At 33.7% G+C, this 21,189-nt stretch overlaps 2 protein-coding genes across 3 annotated transcripts in view; both read left to right on the forward strand.

Moving 5' to 3' along the window:
* The window catches only part of LOC130799266 (uncharacterized), an 8,649-nt gene extending 6,670 nt beyond the window's left edge, over nucleotides 1–1,979 (forward strand). The window contains exon 3 of the mRNA XM_057662368.1: nucleotides 1,876–1,979. Coding sequence (XP_057518351.1) covers nucleotides 1,876–1,979 — 104 coding nt within the window. The remainder of the gene's footprint in view (nucleotides 1–1,875) is intronic.
* On the forward strand, nucleotides 1,772–20,754 carry LOC130799472 (ATP-dependent DNA helicase Q-like 2). Of its 2 annotated transcripts, XM_057662575.1 has the most exons (20): nucleotides 1,772–2,061; nucleotides 3,239–3,459; nucleotides 8,137–8,283; nucleotides 8,365–8,580; nucleotides 9,312–9,416; nucleotides 9,523–9,627; nucleotides 9,715–9,837; nucleotides 10,964–11,052; nucleotides 12,425–12,461; nucleotides 12,544–12,577; nucleotides 13,912–13,964; nucleotides 14,037–14,114; nucleotides 14,211–14,276; nucleotides 16,559–16,625; nucleotides 16,736–16,789; nucleotides 16,868–16,969; nucleotides 17,299–17,363; nucleotides 17,622–17,700; nucleotides 18,824–19,044; nucleotides 20,329–20,754. In XM_057662575.1, exons 1-20 carry the CDS (start codon nucleotides 1,995–1,997, stop codon nucleotides 20,515–20,517), a joined length of 2,118 nt encoding a protein of 705 aa, XP_057518558.1. In that variant the 5' UTR covers nucleotides 1,772–1,994; the 3' UTR covers nucleotides 20,518–20,754. The 2 variants fall into 2 exon arrangements, with proteins under 2 accessions (XP_057518558.1, XP_057518559.1); XM_057662576.1 differs by lacking the exons at nucleotides 17,622–17,700; nucleotides 18,824–19,044; nucleotides 20,329–20,754 and having other exon boundaries at nucleotides 17,220–17,363.
* The last annotated feature ends 435 nt before the right edge of the window (nucleotides 20,755–21,189 follow it).

Below are 21,189 nucleotides of genomic sequence, written 5' to 3' on the forward strand. Positions count from 1 at the left end.
AAGATAGTATTTGAAATAAAGTATAGTGCAAAACATTAAATAAATTAAAAAAAAATGTGAATGAGGTCATAATACAAATGACTAAAATGAATATTAGGTGAAAAATAAGAGATAAAAGTGCATTTGTCATTATTTAAAAAATGTTCAAAATAAAAAATAAAAAGTGTTGCAAGCAAATAAAGGGAGTAATGTATAGTTTTCTTTACCTTCACCCTCTATTCTCAAGAAGTTACATCATCACCTTGTTTTTTTTAGAAACTAATTTTGTAGCTCAATTCAATCTCACTTGCTCCATGGACCTTCTATTGTCAATTTCCCTCTTTAATTCTATTATGACAAGTTTTTCAAAGATATCTTTGATTTTTGGCCGATAAAATGATCAAGCTATACAAATGCATTAAAATGATAGTATTTTCAAATAAAAACCATACATCAAATTTTTTAATGAAAATTATTTTATTATTATTTTTCAAAACTTATTTGTAAATGATTGTCTTGTAAAAATTTTCCATATAAAAGATTTCTCGTTTATTTATCTGTGGGGATTCTCCAACCTACTTTGAATAAAAACTCAAACATATACTTTAGATAAAATGTAAAAATAGGACAAAAATTTGATGGATCAAAATGAAAACTTTTTAATTTTCTAAGGCATCCTTGTTGACAAGCACATTTTTCTCAAAAAGAGCTAATTAACATTAACACTATCATTTTAAGACTTTTGTTGCTCCTATGTTGATTCTTACGTCATTTGTAAGTTCAATTTAAGGGAGTCCAAGAGTAGTGCAAGGCGAGGATGGAGTAAAAGAAATTTGACTTTCTTGGGTTAAAAATGATATAAGTGTAGAAGAAGAAAAAGATGAAATTATAGGCAGAGCTTGCTGTGTTTTTAAGGTATTCACATTTTGATTATCTAAAGTTACTTCTTCTACATACAAATCTAAAAAAAGAATAATGTTAGATTTTGAATATTTGAAACTCAAATTCAGACTACATGTAGTAAAGTCAATTCCAATTCTTCAGCGTATGTGAAGTTTGATTCATCCAAAGTCATGTTGGAGTGTATAGAAACAATTTAAGTTTACCACCAACATACTCAACATCCCTATTACTTATTCAAATTTCTCAATTACAAAAACATAACCTAATCACAAGATATGATGCCCTTTTCTAGAAAATACACATAACATGCAAATCAATATCTACATCAATTTAAATTCACTGCAAAAAAAAATCTTAAATTATGTTCACACTTCACAATTCATTGCACCATAAGTAAATTCATTAAAAAACAAAAGAAAACACCCTAAGTCTTGTTCAAATTCACATACCATAGTAACCATACTTCACACTATGATTTCACGATTCACATCTTACCTTAAGTCAATCCTTGTATGTCCCATAACACTTTAGTACAACTAATTTGAAAGGAGGACAATTAAGAGCTTGGAGGAACTGCAATGGAGTTTTTATAAGAGCAAATTGTTTTTTTAAGGGGACATGAAGGAAAAAAAGTTGCTAGCTTTTTTTGCCGTCGTTGATAGTAATTTTGAACAAAGGGTCATTGATAGTAATTTTGAACAAAGGGAAGTGGGACAACAAAAGTCACGACCTTTGTTGGCTGTTACTAACAACGTACAAAGGAGAATTATTTGACCAACTTTCTTTATTTGCCGTTGGTAACAACAAACAAAAACCCATCAACTTTTGTTGACTTTATTAAAACAACTTCTACCATGTCTACTGTTATTAACACTAAACAAACGCTAACCCTAAGCTGGGAAAATTATTTCTTACAATAGCTTTATTTTTTAGATGTTATTTTATTTTATTTAACTAAAAATTTCAAAAGTTCTCAAAATGGTGGGCTAATAGGTTTGAGCACTGCACCAGCATTGTTCGGGTACAGAATCCAAAACTACGAACATAAGAACCCAGGAAGATATAAAGCTCCCAATGTTGGAATTCTCATTGGCTAGCAAGTAATTTGGGAAATGGACAGCCACACTGAAATTCTGGGAGAATTGCTCAATGTTGAAGCACAACTTCAAGATGTTCAAGGTTCTTTTACTGTTTCCTTTCATTCTCCCTTCAACTTCACTTAAACTTTGCGTTTTGGGCGTTTACCCATGAAAAAGCTTCAATGTTTTAGGTTAAAAAGATGATTTTTTGGTATAATTAGAGATTGAATAGCTCAATAAAATGCATTTTGGTTGATGGTAATTTGATATTTGGTTGATTAGAATTTCGGATTTGATTACTATTAGAATTAGGGTCTGGCTTAAATGACCTTGTGTGGTTGTTTTTTCTCTAACTGTTAGCTGATATATTGATTGCTATAGTATCATGCACTTGTTCAGAACAGCGTAACATAATTCGACGTTTAATTCGGACTCGTGAATCGCACTAAATGACCCTAAAATATCCCAATACTGACAATAATTTGCATTTTTTATTCGCTTTTTGCAAGAAGATTAGTGAATCATGTGAAAGTGAACTTCAGAAGTACATAAATGATTACCTTGTATGCTGTTACATATGAATATACTTGTCTTTTTTTGGAACTTTTGATGTATTATTTGTTGGACATATTTAAAGAACTTGTATGAGTGAGTACAAGTATTATACTTAGAGAAGCAGTGTCACTTTTACATGTTAAATGCACTGGTTAAAGAGAGGTAATTAGTCTTTGAAACTCAAAAATTAGGAAGTAGTATATGTGCTTATGTCAAAGGCTTAGAGTGACAAGAATCTTAGTGACTTTGTTACAGGATAAGAAAATAAATGAGTGAACTGATAAAGAGGAATTGATATTGTAAGTCTGATGTATTTATAGGTTGTAATGGTGACACAGGTACTAAAATTGGCATCTTGACCTATGGAGGTTGAAAACGTGTCTGTTATGGATCAAATGGAAAGTCCTTTTTTGATTGTGAAATTTGTTTGAAAATTAAGTTATCAATGACATAAAGGCCCTTGATTTGGAACTTGATTTTCGAATGATTAGTGTTATTCAATGTCGAAAGGCCCTTCATATAGGTTGATGTGAGCAAGTAGCTATAGAGTCATGAATAAACCAAAGCAGTGTAATGTTAGATGCTATACATTCTTTAAAAATACTGCATGTTCGGATTCGTGATTATACTCAGTAGGACTTTACATTTAAATTATATGTCACCTTCGCTGTTGAGTGTGAACCGTGATGGTTACATTTTTTCATTTCCTTTTGGATCTGCAGATCAAATAAAGATACTGCTTGATCAACAAGATAAGTTGTATGCTCGACAATCTGAACTGAAGGCACTTCTTGAAGATTGTGAGGCATCAAGTAGCCAGGAGAATGATGGTGCCTCAACTGCTCTAGAGAATTGGTCTGGATCCTTTGAGTGGGATTCTAAGGCTGATGATCTCAGACTCAATATTTTTGGCATTTCTTCATATCGTGCTAATCAACGAGAGGTAAAACTTGTCGACTTGTTTCTCTATTCTAAAATAGGCATATGATCATAAATTTCTAATGTTGTATAGTTTGTCGTTCTTGTCCAACTAAAATAATACCCAAATAGTCACAAGTGATTCTAATCCTATAGTAGGAAAATGTAGAATTTTTTGAAAAGCTGATATTCTTTTTGCCTAGTAAATTTTATTAGCCTATAACTACATATGTGAGGGTACAAATGTCAACTTTACCAAGTCTTATTTGTACTATTCTTTGTAGAGTTTGCGTATGTTAAATTCTTTATTGAAAGGGGTAGACTGTTATAAAATTAATTACAAAGAAGAAACCCATGACATTTTAGCAAGACAAGTGTATATTGTATATTAGGGTGCTTTTTTCCTTCAAGTTAGAGAAAAACCAAATATTTATCCTAGTTATAAAGAGACTTTAGAGAGACTTTTTGGGGTCTTTTTTTTAGTTTGGGAGGAGGAAATGAGAAATGTAGATATGTTTAGGGTTTTAGACTAGAGAGTTCTCTAGAAAATGAGTTGGTGTTAGCTTGTTAGGAAATAAGGGATATTTAGCAAACCGGCCAAGACCCGTAACCAAAAGTAGATTATTAGCGAAGTTATTTGAGTTTTCCCAGACTCATTGATTATTCCTCTTATTCAATATTCCAAAAACTAACTAAACATTACAAGGCTGGCTTATTTATATAGCCTACACCCAACAAACAAAATAATAAAATACAAATGTCTTAACTAACAAAGTAGAAAGACTAAACTAATATAGTAAAAATGTCAATAATGACCTTGGACCATTTGACCCAATTCATAACATTACCAACCGTCTCCACCTTACCTCAAGGTGGATAAAAATTAGCTTGGCCTTCCACTGTTAGTAACGAAAATGAGGATAAATGGTTGAGAAAATATGTCTTGAAATTAGCTAACTTGGGTAGATTATAAGAAAATTTAGTCGGGAAATAAAAATTCACAAAAATTGGTGTGTGAATTTGAGAAACAAAGGAGTCAAAATTAAAAAATAATGCAGTGAAGTTATTTTGGAATGGGCTGAAATCCTCAAAAATTCTTGGGCTTAAAATGGATTCAATGGGTGCAAAAACGACCCCAATTCTGATCAAGTACAACTGAATTATTGCTGACGTCATCAGTGACATCATCCACAACCCCGCTGACGTCATCCATCTTTTCAAATATTAATTCTATTGTTCTTTTTCCGACATAACTTTTATCTCCTTTTTTTCCATTCTCCCTGCTTAACTCCAAACAACCTAAGTATACCACGGTTCTTTCCTAGCAGTTCCCGCCAATGCTGGCCAACCCCTTTCCTTCTCTATCCTTTTCCTGCCGCCAGCCACTACTCAATTTTTTCTGACGTTGTTGCGCTTCTGCCGGTGAGCCACCAACCCCTTATGTCGAAATTTTCTCTTTCTTGTTCTTGCGCCTTTGATACCATTGTAACATATCAGACCAAAGACAGTAATAAAAACCTGCTTTATTGATGAACTAACAAGAAAGATACAATGGGATGTTCGAGCCTCCCAAATACTCCTATTGTCTCCACTTTAATTCCTTGTCATTTCCTTCCTCTAAACATCCCATACTCTCCTTTATTTATAAGATATGGGAAGGGGAAAACAAACAAGAATAAAGGCTAACAAACATACGATAAAAGAGCAACTAACATTACAACCTAAAATAATAACTCTAACTAACTTTTATTTATTTACTTTGCTTAAGACCTTATGTAATATCCCATGCATGACAGGATATTAGGCAACAAGTGAAGAGTTCTCTAGAAAAATGATTTTGGGTTTGTGTTTGGCAAGTAACTCCAAATCTTCAATTAGGCTGTCGTTTTCTGTTATAGGATCATTTTTGGGATATTTATTGGGCTTTTAATTTCTAAGGAATTAGTCCATTCGAATTACCTCAAAGTTTATATATTTTTGAGATTTTGAAATCAAATATTAAATAGCTTTCTAGAAGATGTTGATGCTTTTTAGAGGGAAATTTTTTTATTGATGATTTGTTGGATTTTTGTCTTTATTGGATTTAATTTAAATCATGAGTCAATGTCATTAACTTATTTATTTAAGTATTGAATAAAAATATAAATTTTATAAATCAATATTAATACTCCAACTTCTATTTCATCAAGTCATTCAAATATGATTTGGTTCCTTTTAGTTAAATATTGTGTAATATAGTTTAAAAATGATTAAGCAAATATGGCAAATCGTAATTCATGTACTTCTTCCGTTCATTTTTTAGTTATCTTGTACTCGCAACGGTCAATGTTTTCACGAAGTCCACTACACATATTTTACCAAGAATATCTTAAATTATGTACAACAAAACATTATGGAAATTTTATATTTAGAAAATAGCCATTAAACAAATCAAACAAGATCCTACACGACTATATTTTTTCTCATGTATAAAGAACAATATATGAAATGAGCTTATCTAATGAATTAGTGATTACTGTAGAAATGTTGCAATTAAGAAAGAACGATTTGTTAGAAATTGAGCCAAAGAACAAGTAAAATTCTATTGATAAGAGAACTTTTACTCCCTCCGTTCCTTAAAGAAGTTCCCATTTGCCATTTTGGGTATTCCATTTGTTGTTCCCATAAAGAATTTTTCTATTCATATCACAAATTTTAGACAAAATAATTCATCCTCATTTTAATATTTTAATAATGCTTATTCCCCTTATATCTTCCACTAACTTTATTTTAACATATTTATATTCATTATGGTCCTTACATGTTTCTCACTAACATAAAAATATTTTTTATTAGTTGTGGTCCCCTTGTTTTTTCCACTAACTTTCTTTTAATATTTTTTAATGTTTATGATCTCTACTTTTCCTCAATCAATTTTATTATTCAATAAAATAATTTATCCACTATCTAAAAGATACTATTTTTTTAAATTTCCGTAAACATTCCTTATGAAAACTTCATCAAGGAACGGAAGGAGAACAATACAATGAGAATAAATTGCTCTCCTATATATAGGATACAAAACAAGCTTTGAAACGGAATGACAACAATCAAAAAGTTTTTTACATAATAAAACTAACTAACTAACAAAACATTCCTAACAAACTCCTTATTTGTAGTGCAACAACATTTACCCTTGAATCTTAGCAGCTGAACATCTTTGCTCACAATATCTGCTTCGCTGTCTTCATGAAGTTATATTCTCAACACAATCGAAGATGTTGAAGGAAAATGAGAGAATAGCATTTACTTTTGTTTGATCATGTGCAAAGTAAATTGAAAATGCTATAGTTAGAAAAGTACAAGGTTTTTAGAAGAGGAAGAGGTAGACGAAGTGAGATGGATACCTGGAGTGAAGAAGGGCGTGAAGAATTGTGATTTAGAGCATATATCAATAGATATGAATGAATCAAGATGGAGAATATATGTAGATAATCATTGAAATTGACTTCTTGATTGAAGATTAGTGTTTGATAAGGCCAAACGAGTAAAATTTTTGTTAGCGATGATTTCTCGCGTTGATTTGTTTTGGTTTTTGCAGTTGACCCCATATTGCTGGAATTAAGGCTTTGACATTTTTTTGTGCATCACTTAGAAGTGATGTATATCAAGGAGAATAAGTTATTTGATCATGTAATTTTCAAATGAAGAGTTATGGAATAATGAGAAAAATATAACAAACAAAGATTGATAAGATAAGTAGTGGGAGTTGGTGGGACAAAAAGTTAAATAGTGAAGGGATGAAATGTCAAAAATGATATGCCAAATAAGTGAAGCTTCTAGTATGGACAAAGAAAAGGGACGAACAAAGTTAAAAACTTTGACAAAAATGGAAACGTTGATAAGCAAAGAAGGATGGAGGGTTTATACTATAATAGGTTTTCTTTAAAGTTTCTAAAGGTTTATTTGAGATATTGAATTGAGATTCTTCATTCTTGTCTAGTAGAGATTCCGTTTTTGACATTGCGCTTTTGCTTTAGTTTATTCAAATTCCATGTTACGATTTAATTTAGTGTTCTCAAAGTTGTTAGGATCAGATTCTACTTTGAATCGTTCAGACTTTAGAGGGTAGGACCGAATTGTAGGATTGTGAGATCTTACAAATAAACTTAAATATGCAAAAATATTTAGTAAGTAGTCATGATTATTTATTTTCAGAGCTCGAATATGTGAATTTTTATTTATAAGAATGAATGGAAAAACTTCAATAATTAATTTAAAACTTCGAATCGATGAAATCAGCTCTTTTAAAATTATGATTTTAGATATTTGAAACATATGTGTGTATGTGAAAGAAATTAGTGAAAAAATGATACTTAAGAAAAATTAATAATAAATGAGACTAAATATGTTGGATGGGATCGTTGAATTGTAGAACCGTATAATCGTGTGATGATCCAACCCCTCTAAGTCCAATTAGAATCATAAGATTTTATAGACGTTACGTTCCTACCTACAATCTGGAATCATATGATAGTAGAGTAAAATTGCGATTTTAATAACAATGAGTGTTCTTGTTTATTCCTATCTTGGTCTTAACTATATATAAATTCAATTTAAAGAAATTTAATCATACGTTTTGTCTAAAATGATACTTTAGTTTATATTCATTTCTAGATTTCCAGGTTTCTGTGTGAACTAAACGTGTATCTGATTTTACCAGATAGTAAATGCCATACTGAGTGGTAGAGATTCGTTGGTGATTATGGCAGCTGGAGGCGGAAAAAGTCTTTGTTATCAGCTTCCAGCTGTAATTCGTGATGGGATTTGTCTTGTAGTCAGTCCTCTGCTTTCTTTAATTCAAGATCAGGTACTTGTAATTTGACATGAAGCAGAATATTTATTTTCCTGCCAACAAATTATTTAGCTTTGATAAAATATTTTGTTCCAGGTGATGAGTCTAACTGCTTTAGGAATTCCTGCGTACATGTTGACATCAACCACTAGCAAGGATATTGAGAAGTTTATATACAAGGCTCTTGAAAAGAATGAGGGCGACCTGAAGATATTGTACGTCACTCCAGAGAAGATATCAAAGAGTAAAAGATTCATGTCAAAGCTGGAAAAGTGCAACCATTCTGGCCGTCTTTCGCTCATTGCAATAGATGTGAGTGTTGCATTGGTTAATCATTCCTTGGAGCTCATTTTTATGTATGGTAAACACTTTTTATCTGATGTTAGAAACATAATACAAAATAAGAAATTGCGATCTAGTTTACCAATCTAAAAAAGAAACATTGTACTTTATAAAATAAATGTGATTACTTGATGAACTATTAACCACTAAATGACCCATAGTGTAAAAACAAGGCCGCATCGCATTGCGTCAGCCATGTTGTAAAGGTTTTTAAAACAAAAGAAACCGATATTTCCATCGTTGTAAAGGTGTGAGAAAACGCGTTTCGTATGATTCGACCGATATTTAAGTGTTATAATTGCCACATTAAACCCGTTACCAAATTACCGTTACGTTAACGCGATCGCAACCATGACCGCATTTTTACACTATGAAAGGACCCTCTTATGAAACTGAATTCGCTTAGAGGTTTCATACATTACAATGGAAACATGCCCTTCGAATCTCTTGCCTCGACTTTTTTTCAGAGTGAGTTTTGCATACTATGAATTTAATTGTGCTGCTTGTCAGTTTTTTTTTGTAATATCTGAGAATGTTGCATCAATGTTGTTTCCCACTGTTTTAAATTGATTGACTGTTAATAGCTGATCAGATTGATATTTTGGACAAAATTTGATATAATTCTTTATATCCTGTCAAATATAAATGGATAAGATGAATCCTGTTAAAAGCTGAAGTTGTTAGCACTTGTTCTTTTGTAGGAGGCGCACTGCTGCAGTCAGTGGGGTCATGATTTTCGCCCTGACTACAAGAACCTTGGTATTTTGAAGACTCAGTTCCCATCAGTTCCCGTTATTGCGTTGACGGTATCCATGTTTCATTTTCTTTTGAGAATACAAAGATTCAGTTAAAAATCATGATATATTAATTTTCGTCATCTTATGACCTACTCTTTTTCTTGTTAATTACCAGGCAACTGCTACAAAGAAAGTCCAACTTGATCTGATGGAGATGTTGCACATACAAAAATGTGTAAAATTTGTTAGTAGTGTGAATAGGCCAAATTTGTTTTATATGGTTAGTTGACATACAAGTGCTATTTTTTTTTTTTCTGCCTGGTTGTGCCTAAGTCCCTAATGCTTGGTTATGTCTATCTTTGCATAGGTGAGGGAGAAGTCATCAGTTGGAAAGGTGGTAGTTGACGAAATTGCTGAATTTATTAGAAGATCGTATCCAAATAATGAATCTGGAATAGTATACTGCTTCTCTAGGAAAGAATGTGAGCAGGTCAGTTTTGCAACTAAGTGGGGTTGATTTATATTGTCTGCACAGATAACCCACTTTCCTGTTTGTTGTGCACATGAGGAAATGGTTGTAAGGTAGATATCTATTATATCTATCTCATGTTGATTCAGTCCTCATATACATCATGATTTTGCTAATTGCTCCATATAAGTTTAGTTCCTTTATTTTGGTGGGGCCAAAGATTTATAGTTCTTTTAGTTTCGGACTATAGTAAAATGGTTCATTAAGTTATGTGCACTTCTTATTTATGTGAAGTTGCACGTGAGCTTTTTCCCATGGGTCAATCGCAAACAATCTCTTTGTTTGTGTTGTCACAAATAAGGGTAAGGCTGCATACATCTGACCACCCCAAACCCCACCCTAGATGGGAGCCCCTAAATGACATTGGGTAGTGAAATGTAAAATGTATAATTTTAGTTTTCTTTATGGCTTTATACCATGGAACTTGACAACGTATTCCTATCACTTTTCTAAAAGTATAGCATTCATTATAAGTCCTTTTTTAACCATTCATTATAAGTCCTTTTTTTTAGAAATATATTTTAGTGGTAACCATTAAAAAAAGTCATATTGGTTATTTTATCATGAATCACTTATTCAAAAAAATGCTCTAAGAAGATCAACCCTTAACTTTCCTTAAGGGAGCCATTGTGATTGAGGGTTAGTTTGACAATCAACTTTTTGGTTGGTCAAAAAACCAAAAAGTGTTTGGTAAATGGCTTTTTAGCCGACTAATTCAGTTGGCTTCTAAACCAGTTTCCAATAGTTACAAGTAGTAGTTTTTTCATTGGCTTTTGGCTTTTTATTTACTTTTTCTCTAATAAACAGTAAACAACTAATATTTAGTGTTTATCAAACACCTTGATAAAAGATGGAAACTGGTGGCTTAGCAGCTGGTCAAACCATCGAACAACTAAATCTCCAAGAGCCTATATAATATTGTTGGCTAAGATGACAATGGTATTTATATAAAGAATAGGAAAAGCAGGCGTCTTAAGTTGTTGTCATGTTTGCTTATCTTTTCACAATTGTTAGTCTATTGTGATCTTCGCGGACAACTTCCTTACTTTTGGTCTTTTAACAAATCTTCTTGTGTTAGGGAAAATAGGTTGCGAAGGAACTACGCGAAAGGGGAATAAAAGCTGATTATTATCATGCTGATATGGAAGTAAGAGATCGTGAGAATGTTCATTTGCGGTAAGGTTTATTTTTTCTATGCATATGTCATGGATCAATGGATTTCATGGCTCTGGTTACAAATTAAGAGAAATGTAGAGAGTGGGGATAAATTAGGGAAAGTGGGAATAAAAAGATGTGACAGAGCAAGTGGAAGGAGAGAAAAAAAATTTTAAAAGGTAGGTGTCGCAACATTTTCTACAAAGAAATAGTGCAACTAATATGATATTTTTTCACAACACTAAGTCTTGCAACTAGTATGCCCTTAGATTCAAAGTTCATTGATCAGTGCTTGGAGATCATAGGCCAATACTTTCTCCCAAAAATACAATCTTAAGGATCTCTTTGGGGATCAAAGATTCAAAGTTAGATTCCAGCACATGACTTAGAATATATGCTCCCAATATAGTTACCTCCTCCTCTTTCTCCTCATTGAAACCATATATCACCTTCAAGCGTGCCCTAAAGAAACTTTTTTATTTACACTTAGGATAATTTGATAAATAGCTTACCTTTAATCAGGCAATGAAACCTTTCAAAAAGAAAATATATATAAAACTACCTGATGGTCTTTGAACTCAAGTCTTAATTTTTGCAAGACTGAAAAACACAACTCTCCAATTGTGTTTGTGGTTAAACTTGCCAACAACAAATGTCAACAATCTTAAAGCTTCGTCAACGTTTCCTTATATTGGCATTATTGCACTACCTTTAACAACAATGTCAAAGCTTTAGTCCCGACTATTTGGAGTTGGCTTCATGAATTATAACAACTCAATTTTAGAGACCATTGCTATCAAATATTTTATTCATTATTTGGCTATTATCTTAAGAAATTTTACAATTAAGAAAATCAGTTAATGATCATCCAAATATATTTTTCTCCTTCATTCATTCCTTAGTTGAGAAAGAGTATTTTGGTATTGGTTGTCATGAGAGTATATTACATCGGTTATCAGTTTCACAGTAGCTTTTTGAAACTTAAATATTTTGGCTTGTCTGTTGTTAATATGTACACTTTATAGCAATACTTCTTAATCCATAAGTGATTGATCTGTATTTAGGAATAGTGTTATCTCTAAGTTAATATGTTATAGATTGATTTTTCCATTGTTCTGAATATTAGAAGAAAAATAAAATGTAATTGAGACTTAAATGGAATTATAAAGTTTATTGATTCAATATGTGGAAACAAAATATACAAGCTTTTGAGAGGTTTGCATTCTGCCAGGACACGAGTATAAAACCCACAAAATCTGAACACAATATATCTCCCCCGTCTTTCTCTTCTCCACATCCTTTATCTATACTAATATCTCTAAGTAACTACTCATTTAAATACCCATAATACCGTTTAACCACTATATCACATAATATTTTGATCATGATGCAGGTGGAGCAATGGCAAGTTACAGGTCATTGTTGGCACAGTAAGATGCGTGTTACTCTTATCTTCTATTGGAACTTGTTGGATGAATGTGAGCCTCATCTTATTCTGATTGTGTCTTTCAGGTTGCATTTGGAATGGGAATTAATAAACCTGATGGTTAGTATTGATGTTAATGTGTATACTTTTTGTGAGAATTTGTTTTGTTGGAATCATACGTAGGATTTAGTGAGTTATTTATTTATAATCTATTAATGGGAATGGATTACTGAGCTGTGATACTGAGACTAACAGTGTCCATATGGTACGTCCCGATTGCGAAAAAGGGGATATGGGTTAGAGTCGTCACTCATCATAATGATAAAGGATGCGCCACCAAAAGAAAGGGAACATATGTAGGGTTTCATAAACCTCAGATCTAAAAATAAGGTACCAAAACATGTATAATTTTTGTAGTGAAGAGCAAGATGCAGAAAGGAAAAGGGGGAGTGAAACATGTATAATTTGTGGTTGTCGTGGCTTGTATTTCGGTTTTGGTAAACTCAAATTTTTTATTTTATCTCCTCTAGACCTCCACACTTATTATCAATTCATGTGCTGTCTGCTGGCAAAGTGTTAATGCTTTTATTCAAACCCTTAGTGGGTGGATAGTCATGATAACACTAGGAAGTCAATGGTCCTAATGCAAACTTCAGCTTGTGTCTATTTCAGACATCTGGACTGTAAACTCTACCAAGTTCCAAAATATCTTTGTGTGAGTCTGAATAGAAGGCTGTAATTGATGTCAAAGACCTTGAGTCAATGCTAAAATCAAACAGATTTTGGGGAAGCCTCTTTGGGTTACTTTGAAGACATGAGCCCTTTTAAGTGCATGCGTGATGGTCTCAACAAAGGGATTCCAGCTATCCATGCAAATCTCTTGGTCCATGGATGGCACGTGTACCATAACGGACACTAGTTACAACTTACAGGGAAATTAAATTTGAAGGGTATTATCTATGTCATGGAACGTCTATTCCAATTGTGAAATTAGTATTGGGTTCCAAGGAAAGTATCTAGGATCCTCTTGTATCATATATGCTACAAAATCGGGCACTTAGTATGTTGCAACTTGCAACGGACTCAATCCACCCTCATCCACATTGGAAATCACTGGAAGGTCAGGACAAATCTGTAGGTGGGTTTCCTGGATACCTCGGAAAGGGGGATTATGGGCATGGCAGGAATCATAGGCAGCCACATACACATGCTCCTCTGGAATCTGATATGTACTGTATATTAATTTGTATCAGAATACGATAATTGATCTGTGAGACGATTGACTTTCTAAGACTGTTTTTTTAACTTTATTTGCTTCATATTCTCTTCTTCGGGATTACTAGTTTGCAGTAGTTTCATGCTGGTTTAGCCTTGCACATGGAAAGTTTATTTCATTTTCGCCCCTTTACTTTTTATATATGCTTATAGGGCTAATACACATTGGTTGCTTGTAGTCAGGTTTGTCATACATCACAGTCTGAGCAAATCTATGGAGACATATTACCAGGTTTCATTTCTTCAAATTAAACACTCTCTCTGGCTATTGTTATGTACATTAAGTAATGTCCCATGGCTTTAGGAAAGTGGACGTGCTGGACGTGATGGACTTCCAGCAGAATGCCTTCTATATTTTAGACCTGCTGATATGCCTAGGCAGGTAAGTGTCGAGATCTCCATCATGCTGATCTTTGTTTACTAATCATGGGTGAAGAAGGATTGACATTTTCCTGCTCCTGTGACGCTTCTCTGGCAGAGTTCAATGGTCTTCTATGAGAACTCTGGTCTGCAGAACCTCTATGACATAGTACGGTATTGTCAGGTACTGTTCTAATAATTATTAACTAATAACATGACATGCAAGAACATTTTTCTTATATAAAAATCAGTCTGAATTTGGTGGACTAGGATCCCAATTCTGATGAAAAATTATACTACTTAGTGTTACAGCTAGGCATGCAATTTGATAGTTCTTTTAAGCGTTTGCAGGAGACAAATATTAATTTATTACAACTCAAAAAACCTCTCTGAAATAAGATTAAGTTAGCTTACCAATAGATCAGTTGGAAGACAACAAATTATGTGATGAAAGAATTAGTATGCACTTTCCATGGCTGAATCTGACTTATACAACAATAACAACAACGCCGGAGTTTTGATCCTAACAGATCGGATTCGCCTGCATGCCAATGTATTAGTTTCAATTGGCGTCCACATAGATTCTTCTTCGACATTCAAATCTGTAAGTCTAGATCATTCATATCATTTTCACTCTTGCCCTCTAAGTCATCTTTGGTTGTCCGTACCCTCTTTTTAAGTCACTCGAGCTCCAAATTTCTATCTTCCTTATTGATTCTCTAATACTATATCTTTGTACATAACCAATCATCTTAATGATTTTCTTTCATCTTTACTCAATATTTGCAAATCTGAAAGCCTTTCATATGTCTTCGTTTTGAATTCTATCCCTTAAGGTTGCCCACTCATCTATCGAAGGGTTCGCATTTCCGCCACTCTCATCTTTTGACTATAATCCTTTATAAAAGTCCAACATTTTGATCCATAATGCTGGTCCAATGTTCGTTTGATAGAACTTGCTCTTTATCTTTAGGGGCACATCTCGATCACATAATATCCCAATAGCTGCCCTTTTTTTTTTTGCCACCCACACTTAATTATGCGGGTCACCTCTTTTTGGATGTGTCCACTAGTTTGAAATATGGACCCAAGGTACTTGAAGCATCCACTTTGAGCGATTTCCTTTTGTTCTAGCTTTATATTGTCATTCGTTATCTCGTTGGTGTTAAAGTTACACTTTATGTACTCTTTCGTACTCTAATTGAACTTGAACGCTCTTGACTTCAATTCTTATCCCCGTTGTTCTAACTTAGCATTTAACCTCTCTCTAGTCTCTTTTTCCAAAATAATAACATCAGCAAACAACATGCACCAAGGTACATTTCCTTGGATCGATCGAGCGCTCTCATCTAGGTACGCTGCAAAAAAGAGGGGTGTACGGCCGAACCTTAATGAAGTCTAATTGTGATTGGGAAATCTTGTGTTGCCTCGCCATATGTCCTAAACATTCATCTTCACTTCTCGATTCATATCTTGCTCTATATTAATATAGTTTTTGGGAATACCCTTTTTTGTCATTGTCTACCAAAGTACATCCCTTGGTACCTTGTTCTATGTTTTATCCAAGTCAGAAAAACTATGTGCAAGTCTCTTTTTCTAGCTTTATAGTACTCTATCATTTGTCTCATAAGATGAATTGCTTCTATTGTAGATCTCTTTAGCATAATTCCAAATTGGTTCTCTGATATGGAGGTACCTCTCCTCATACGTATCTCTATTACTCTTTCCTATAGCTTCATAGTATAATTCATGAGTTTTATTTCTTGATAGTTGAATTGATCTTGGACATCTCTCTTGTTCTTATCAATGAGCTTTAGAGTACAACTATAAGAATGTTATGAACATATTATTGGCACAAAATAGTTAGTATGCAGTATGTTAATTCAAGTTCCTGTCCATTTGTTGACACTTGCTTTGACCTTGCAAGATATATTATGCCTAATAGTTCATGAGGTAGGGTGAAATAGTTTGTTTAAACTTTAACACTTAAACTAGTCGTTTTGGAAGTGTCGATTTCCCTTTTTATTTATACTCGACAACAATAGTCTATTTCCAACATGACTTCTCTCAATGCGCTGCATCCGTTTTCAACTGCTTTGTCTAGCTATGGGGATTTGTCATAATTTAAACTGGTTACAGCCGGGTTCATAATCAAGATTCTATTTTAAGTTTAGCTTCTAATTCATTGCTTTTTGGGTCACTACTTACGACAAGGGTCTATACATGGTTTTCTCTTCTTTTGATATTCGTTTGACCAATAGTAGTACTTTTTATTGATCTTACATTTTGATTTTCTATGTGGATCCTTTACTCTTTATATAAAGAAACTAAAGTTAGGCGGAAAGGATTCAACTCTCCCGTGTATATCCTCCATTTTTAGAGAAGGAATCTGATTTTGCGAAATTTCTTTCATTCAAGCTGTTAATATGTGTGCTTAATTGCAAAAACTAAACTTTTTTTTCGCAGTCAAGGACTGGATGCAGACGAGCTGCATTTTTCAAACATTTCGCTGAGCCACTGCAAGATTGCAATGGTAAACCCTTTTTTTTTTGGCCATAATCTACTTTAGAGTTCCCTTGTGCTACATTGACTCTGTAGTTAGGTTGATTGGCTCTCATTTTTACGTTTAGTTTGCCTTTTCAGGGATGTGTGACAATTGTGTTGATTCTGTTGAGGTCCAAGGCATTGATGTCTCCTGTATGTTCTGATACTCAAAGTTGATGTTTGAATAAAAGCTACCGTCTTATTTGTTTTCTAAATAGAAATTCTGTGCAGGTCATGCAAAAGCTATGATTTCTTTTATCGAAAACATACAAAAAAACGATCAAAAAATCACAATGTTGCAATTGGTTGACAAGTTGAAGATTAAAGACCTAGGTATGTCCTTAGTGGTGTGTGCATGACAAGATACAATTCTGATAGCATAGCGCCCTACTTATATCAATTTTTTTTAGTTATCACAATTTCTTTAGAACCCTAGTAATTACTTATTTGCAAATAGAATTACGTTGTAACATCTTTAAAATTGCGAATCTAGGACCTGAATCTGCATTCAAGAAAATATCGGCCAAGAAGAATTATGGATTTATCTTTTCTAGACTTATGATGTTTGTTTTCTTAATTTTAGATCGTTGGTGTTGCCATACACGTTGCACTCACGACATTTTTGGACTATCGGTCTTGATAAGGGGGTTTTGATTTTCCAGATCCGGACTTGAAAAAAGATCACATGGAGCAACTTGTCATCCAACTTATTGTGGATCGTGTTTTGGTAAGGAACCTGGAACCTTTTATGGCAGAATGGGCTATCATCCAGTTTCATCTTCAAGACTTGGGATATTCGATGGTTATACAACATTAAACCTGCTATTTAAGACAAAGATTGACAATGATGATTTAGGGTCGAGAATATGGAAAACCAGTCTTTTCAATTACATATATTGTTTTGTTGTTCTATCCATTTCCTTCAATTATACTAATTAGAATCCGAATGGCGTCTTATTAACTTCTTTTTGTTTATTGTATACAGAAAGAAGAATTTCAACACACAGCTTATTCAACAAATGCATATGTTGCATTGGGTCCATTGGCAAAGCAAGTCTTGCATGGTAAATTTTTACCCGCTTCCATTTAGATGTCAGTTTTGCGTATGTCCAAACTCGATGGTTAAAAACGGGAAGTTTCGTTGTTTCTAGCCTGGCATTTTATATACCTCCCTAACTATGGTGGTTCATGTAACGGAGAATCTCTATACAAGTTAACAGTATGGAATTAGACTATTTGCAGCTGATCATGTTGGGTTAAGAATATAAGCCTCTTTGCCCCCCTTACTCAACCCGAAAAGGAAATACATACTAATGTCATAGGCATCGAGGTAATGGTATATTACTATATTCATTGTTACCTGGAACGACGTTTAGTTTGGAACGTGGAACAGGAAAGAAAACAAGGAACGCAACCTAGATTGGCTTGGAGACGATTGGGTACGAGATACATTATGTATAAAAAATATATTTGAAAACAAAATTAAATTAAAATGATTTTTTTTCTTTAAGAAATTGTTTATAAGTGGAATTTCTTTAGTTTTTTAGGCTTCATCTCGTTTTTTCCTCCCTTCGAAAGCCATAATACCTTTTAAAAAAGGTCTTCTACACAGGGACGTCACCTTTAGCGATTTAAGTCGCATTTCATGGTGATTGGGGACGTATGTTCCCGGATCGCGGAATGTGGCTAAGTTCCATGTTCCATGTAACTATGATTATATTGTATGTTGATTGTTTGTGTGAGCATGACTTTATTTCTTTGATTATCATCTTAGCATATGGAATTTGTTTCCACAATTGTACTTTTGACTGTTAGAATGATTGAATAGTTCAGGATTCTGATTTATGTCATTCATGATATCGTCCTTGGGCTAAACTGGGTGGCTACCTTAAACTCTAGCAAAATGTGGACATTTGGATGGTCAAAGCTGTGGAACACGATACAAGTTCTCTACATTCATTGTTTTCCGTAGTCCATACTGATTGCTGTTGGTGCCGACCTATTTGAAATCGGATTAATTTTATATCTAACCCAGTGCTAATCGCCTTGCGAATCGCGAATTGAATAAAGTGAATTATGGTCGGTTTTAGGCTATTATTGAACCATTTTGAGCGATCACGAATTTAAAAGGCGAACTAACTAGCGAATCATGTTTCATTGAATAACCTTCTTTCATGCTTTATTCAGGAAAGAAGACAGTGAAGCTTCAGATCTGTAGCGGGAAGGAAAATAAAACTAGGGACATGAAGTCTATCAAGCGTAAATCTGCAGCATCCACATTGGAATTCAGGCTTGATGAGTTGCGCAAGGAGCTTGCTTCGTCACATGGAGGGATATTTCCTCACTCGATATTATCTGCGCAGCAGATAAGCATGCTAGCTGCTGAGAAACCCGATTCTCTTGAACAGGCAAGTCACAGAGTACCTCTGATCTTCAATTGAATATTCGTTCCTGACATTTAACGCAATCCCAAGTTCAACCTTTTACATGCTAGCTTGTATTTACTTGTCAACTTTTTGTTCCATGGTCTACAAAACACAACAATGCCAAAATCTTACTCCAACTAGTGGTGTTCAATGGTCGGATACGGGCCGAACTTGAGTAAATATGGTGCAGGTTGGATAAGGGCCCTTTAAACTTGAAAATTTGAAGAAAGTAGGTTTATTTGGGAAAACAATTCCCAACATAAGCTTCGGAAATAAGGAAAAGCTTATTTCCCAAAACAAGCGCCTCTTAGTCCGATGCTAAGGTTTGGTTGTGTTCGCTGGTACTAACAGCGGGCCATTACTTAAGCTGAGTCAACAAAAGTCAGCCAAAGAATCGCTCACTGTTAGTAACAGCGGGCCATATAAGAACAAAACCTTAGATTAAGGTATATGGGAAAACAATTGCCCACTGTTAGGCTATTGACATCCAAAGTCAACGACAGTAAAAAAAGTCAACAAAAGTCAACAGAATCGCCTCCTATTAGTAAGAGCAGGCGATTACTTGGCTGACATTTTTTGACTCGGTTTAAGTAATCGCCCGCTATTAGCAACAACGAACACAACCAAACCTTAGCATTGGACTCGAAAGCGCTTATTTTGGGAGTTGAGTTTTCCCAAAGCTTAACATGAGAATTTTTTTTCCCATATAAGCTTATTTCATCAAACTTTCTTTAAACTTAAATATCTACATTACATGGGCGTGACCCGTTTTTATTACTAGAACTTCTTATAATCCCTATTGATTATAATAATTAAATAATCATTAACAATAATTAAATTGTAGAAACGATGGCAATTTGGCATTGTCATTTATAATAATTAAAAGTTTCATTATTTATATCATTTACAAAGGCTTGTTTCTGGCCTTTATTAAGCCTTTTTATACCCACTCAATTTAACTGTAGTAGAGCCCGCTTTCGGCCCAGCCCATTTTCAATCCGGCCCTTACAAAACCCTTCTATAAACGGGCTGGATTAGGGCTCAAAATCGGGTTTTGGCCAGTTGAACACCTCTACTCCCAACTATATGGATTCGGCTGTGATTTTCTGCACACTTCACTGTGGAATCAGGATACCAGAGGGCGGCTATGATTTTTTCGAGTTGCATATTTTTCGGTCTTTTAAGCTTACAAAACGTCATTGCATTATCTTCAACCGGGCGTTAAACTTAAATCTGCATGTCTGATTCCTTTTATGTTTCCTGCAGTTAGAGAAAATATTAGGGAAGGTGAAGAGTGGTAAGTATGGAAGTAGGATTCTCGAAGAGATAGCCAATACTTCTGAGTCGGGAAAGCCTGATGCCAAACTCAATGGCGAAGAAGACCATAACGTTCCAAAAAAAGCGAAGACCAAAACGACTTCTGTTCTTATAGATAGCAGCGAAGATGACGAATAAGATGTAGGAGACAACAACTATAGCACTCAAATTCAGTAATACTATACTGCTCAAGTATAGCATTGGCCATTGGTTAAGAAAATAGGTCTATTTTTCTTTTTCTGGTTGGTTCTTTTTGTGATATCAAGTTAAAATTTTCATGTAGTAGTATTTAACATGTAAGTTGTAATCTCTTTTATGTACACTTACATGAAATAGACAAACTTTTCTATGAAATGACAGTAGACCCATTTGAAATATAGAAAATCTTAAAACAATGATGGTTATTTGCAAATAATCACAAAAGGACAAAATACATGATATTAAAATAAATAAAAGATAAAATATAATCTCAAAAACCCTCCTAGACGCATAAGATATGATAGTAATTTTGTGCATTGCACAAGCTTTAAACTAATATACAACAATATTTTTGTTTTTATAGAAAATTTTTTATTACAAACACCAATTTACAATTTTTAAGACTATAAGAAATGTTGACTTCGAATTATTTTTGAGTTAAAATTTGAAAATTTTGAACTGTAACTCATTAATTTCATTGACAGTCTCTTTGAGAGACCATCTCTAATTGGGTCTGTCTATAAAGGAAAATGTAGAGTAAATTACTCGATGAATATTAAGGATATTGTAAGTAAGCATTTAAAATACTGTAAGTACTACATGCTATTGCTA

This window comes from Amaranthus tricolor, chromosome 14, assembly GCF_026212465.1.
Source record: "Amaranthus tricolor cultivar Red isolate AtriRed21 chromosome 14, ASM2621246v1, whole genome shotgun sequence".
NCBI classification, from domain to species: domain Eukaryota; kingdom Viridiplantae; phylum Streptophyta; class Magnoliopsida; order Caryophyllales; family Amaranthaceae; genus Amaranthus; species Amaranthus tricolor.